The sequence below is a fragment of the Nicotiana tomentosiformis genome, chromosome 11 (genome assembly GCF_000390325.3).
Source record: "Nicotiana tomentosiformis chromosome 11, ASM39032v3, whole genome shotgun sequence".
In the NCBI taxonomy this organism is placed as follows: Eukaryota; Viridiplantae; Streptophyta; class Magnoliopsida; order Solanales; family Solanaceae; genus Nicotiana; species Nicotiana tomentosiformis.
This window is the reverse complement of record NC_090822.1, coordinates 127982158-127985732: the sequence shown is the minus strand read 5'-3', so window position 1 is coordinate 127985732 and position 3575 is coordinate 127982158. Positions and strand designations below refer to the sequence as shown.

The following is a 3575-nucleotide window of genomic DNA, read 5'->3' as shown; positions in this document are numbered from 1 at the left end:
ATTCCTCACTCAAGACCCGAGTTTGGATTGAATTTATGTTTTCCTATCTTTTATTTATATTTGTGATGAATTACTCCATATCTATGGAGTAGTTTCCTTTAGGGTTTGATGGATTTGGTGTATTGATATTTGTTTGTGGATTATAACTCTAGTTTTTATGTATTGAAGCATTTTTGGAAGATATAATTGTTGCTTCTATATTCACTTGTTCATGTAATCGAGAGAGGCATAACTTGTGATATATTTGCATTATATTGTTGGTTGAGTTCATTAATTCTTCTTTGTAATCGAAATAGGCTAGTTGAATCATTGATTAAACCTAGATATGAGGATAATCGAGAGAAGTTCTCCTAAATACCAATCCACTACGCATTCTTGCATATCTTCACAGAGCTTAAATTGGTTCATCTTGTAATCGAGAGAGGAGTTTCTACTAAAATATTGAACTAATAATCAAGTGAATTTGAGAGACTCACTTGAACATTAGAAGTGAATTAACTAGAGTTAAATCCCAGACAAGTATCTTGCACCTATCCTATCAAAATCATATTTTCTCCCATTGATATCTTCCTTTGCTTATTCCTTGCTTCGATAGTCACTAGACAATAGCTTTAGACTCTTAGTTAATTTTTGTATTAATCACACAAAATTCAACTGTTGGTTATCTTGGATAGCAATCAAGCTAGAAACTACGACAATATTGTTTAACTCCAATCCATTTGGATATGATATTATACTATACTATATTTGATTAGTGAGCATAATTTAAATGTGTTTTGCGCTCGTCAAATTTTGGCGCCGTTGCCGGGGATTGGTAATCAATAGTGTTTGAAATAGTTTGTAGTGCTAATTTGGTATTCTTGGACTGTGCGCATACTACAGGTTAAGAGTGGTGTATGACTTGAGCTTCTAGGAAAGAAGTGCTACCACACGAGCCAGGGATTAAAAAATAACTGCGACTGCTGAGAAAGGAAAGACATCTCACTGAAACATCAGAAAAGATTGGGCAATCCTCAACCAAAGAAACTATGGCTGGAGACGGTGATGATAATGTAGATTTGGCTCTAAGGGAGGCAGCCCAACAACGAGAAAAAGCTGCACGGGATATGGAGGAAGCAACTATTAGAGATGTACAGATTATTTATGAAGAAGAGAGGGCTTGGAGAATTGCTAAAAATCAAACCTTGGATGCAGAACAGTTCGGAAATATAGCTCCTGGGCCTGGGAGATTACTTGGCGATTATGCTAGACCGGTATACAACCAAGGATTATCAAGTGTGATACCACCTCCAATTACAACTAACAATTTTGAGTTGAAGCAAGGGTTACTTCAAACCCTTCAGAACTGTTGTGTCTTCAGAGGGAAGATGAACGAATATCCAAACACACATCTAATGAACTTTGAGGAAATTATGAACACGTTTCAATACAATGGGGTATCACATGATACAATACACTTAAGGGCATTCCCCTTAACGCTCAAAGATGATGCAAAACAGTGTCTTCGAAGCTTGCCCGTGGGATCAATTAGAACGTAGGATGAGATGACTAGAAAATATCTTGATAAATATTTCTCATCAGTTAAGGCGTGCAAGTTTAAAAGAGAAATCCATAACTTCTGCTAGAAAGAGACTGATACTATTTTTGAAGCATAAGAGAGGTTTAAAGAGATAGTCAAAAAGTGTCAACATAGTGGAATTGAACTCTGGATGAAACTCCATGAGTTTTGGGATGGATTAACACCGGCCTCACGTTGAACATTGAGCAATATAGCTGGAGGCACACTGATGAAGAAACATCCATAGGAGATAGTTACAATTCTTGATGAGTTGTTTGAAGATGCAAATCAGAGGCCCTCTGAGAGTGCAGAAAGAAGAAGATCAACTGGTGTTCATCAAGTTGATGCTAGTACATCTGTGCAGGTACAACTTGATGCTATGGCTAAAGAAATAAGAAAGTTGACCTTAGCTACAATACAATGTGAGCCTCATGCAGCTTGTGATATATATGGAAGAGGACACCCTACTCATGAGTGTCAAGCCTCAACTGAGGAAGTAAATGTTGTGGGAAATTATAACTTTAATGCAATGGGTCAGAAGCACCCAGGTTTTTCATGGAGTTCGCATAGGGGTACCGCAAATGCATGGCAACAAAACAACCCCATATTTCAGGGACAAGGAGCTCCTGGTTTCATGAATTATCCAAGGTAGCACTTTCAGCCTCAATAGCCCAATCACCCTGGTCTAGAAGATTTGATGAAGGCCTTCATTATTAAAACTAATGAAAGATTTGAGGTGCAAGGGGCAACAATTTGAAATTTAGAGAAGCAAGTGGGACATATTACAACAATATTATCTAAGAGGATTCTGGAAACTCTCCCCGCTGATACTGAGAGAAATTCCAAACAAATAGTGAATGTTGTGACCTTGAGAAGTAGGCAAGTTTTGAAAGATCCCTGCCCGATCCAAAAACATATGATACTTAAGAAATAAATTGGGAAGCAACTGAAGAATGATGTTGATAAGAAGAAGAAGGGCCAGACAAAAGCTGAGAAAAAGAAGGAGGAACCTTTTAGAAGGGAGGAACATGATGTGAGCGAGCATATGACTGCTCTACCTTTCCTCAAAAGCTATATAGAGAAAAGCTAGACAAGCAGTTTGCGAGATTTCTAGATGTGCTGAAATAGGTTCATGTAAACTTACCTTTCACAGAAGTGCTCTCACAAATGCCAGCTTATGCCAAATTCTTGAAGGAGATCCTGAAAAAGAAGAGGAAGATAGAAAAGACTTCAGTGGTCAAGCTCACAAAGCATTGTAGCGCGATATTGCAAAACAAAATCCCACAAAAGTGTGGAGATATAGGGAGTTTTACTATACCTTGCTCTTTAGGCTCTATTAATTTTGATAAGTCTCTATATGATTCTGGTGCCTCAATTAATCTAATGCCTCTATCTATTTACAAGAAACTGGAGGAGGAGATTGTAGAGATAAGGTATGCACTAATATCTTTGCAGCTGGCAGACCAAATAATTCTAATACCCGAGGGAGTAGTGGAAGATGTCTTAGTTCGGGTGGATAAGTTTGTATTTCTTATAGATTTTATAGTGGTGAAGATGGAGGAGAACAAAGAGGACCCCTAATTCTTGGAAGACCATTCTTAGCAACATGAAGAGCAATATTAGATATACAAGAGAGAAAACTCATGCTTAGATTGGGTGAGGAGACTTTAACTTTCAAGATGGATGTAGAAAATGGGGCACAAAAGGAAAAATGAGCTGCAAATGTTGGGTGGAAAGTGAATGCCTCAAAGGAGAAGGCTGTAGTGAGTGAGAAAGATAAGTGTAGGGTGTACCCCAAGAAGGCTGAGAAGAAGTTGTCTACATGGATGTATGCATTAGTTCGGGCGCGGGGAATGGAGCCCTGCTTCGACTCAGACCCCGACTAGATGTTTAGGAAAGTTTTCTTGACCTTATGCTTTATAATTGAGCATTATGGGGACATGCCACAACTTAAAGTGTAGGGTAGGGGATATTTGTATGTAGTGTATGTATATTAATTTTAGTTTTGCTTTTTAGT

The 3575-nt window shown here is 38.1% G+C and overlaps 1 protein-coding gene across 1 annotated transcript; it reads left to right on the top strand.

Moving 5' to 3' along the window:
- The first annotated feature begins 1028 nt into the window (after nucleotides 1-1028).
- On the top strand, nucleotides 1029-3139 carry LOC138902148 (uncharacterized). The gene is made up of 3 exons (XM_070189970.1): nucleotides 1029-1436; nucleotides 1806-2106; nucleotides 2712-3139. The coding sequence occupies exons 1-3, from the start codon at nucleotides 1029-1031 to the stop codon at nucleotides 3137-3139; spliced, it is 1137 nt and encodes a 378-aa protein (XP_070046071.1).
- Nucleotides 3140-3575: the final 436 nt, after the last annotated feature.

Excerpts from the sequence above, each read along its gene's own strand:
- LOC138902148 (XM_070189970.1), top strand. The coding sequence starts at position 1,029 with ATGGCTGGAGACGGTGATGATAATGTAGATTTGGCTCTAAGGGAGGCA. Across the intron at positions 1,437-1,805 it reads ACACGTTTCAATACAATGGG|GAGATAGTTACAATTCTTGA; the intron begins GTATCACATGAT and ends AAACATCCATAG. Across the intron at positions 2,107-2,711 it reads AATGGGTCAGAAGCACCCAG|AAGTGCTCTCACAAATGCCA; the intron begins GTTTTTCATGGA and ends TACCTTTCACAG.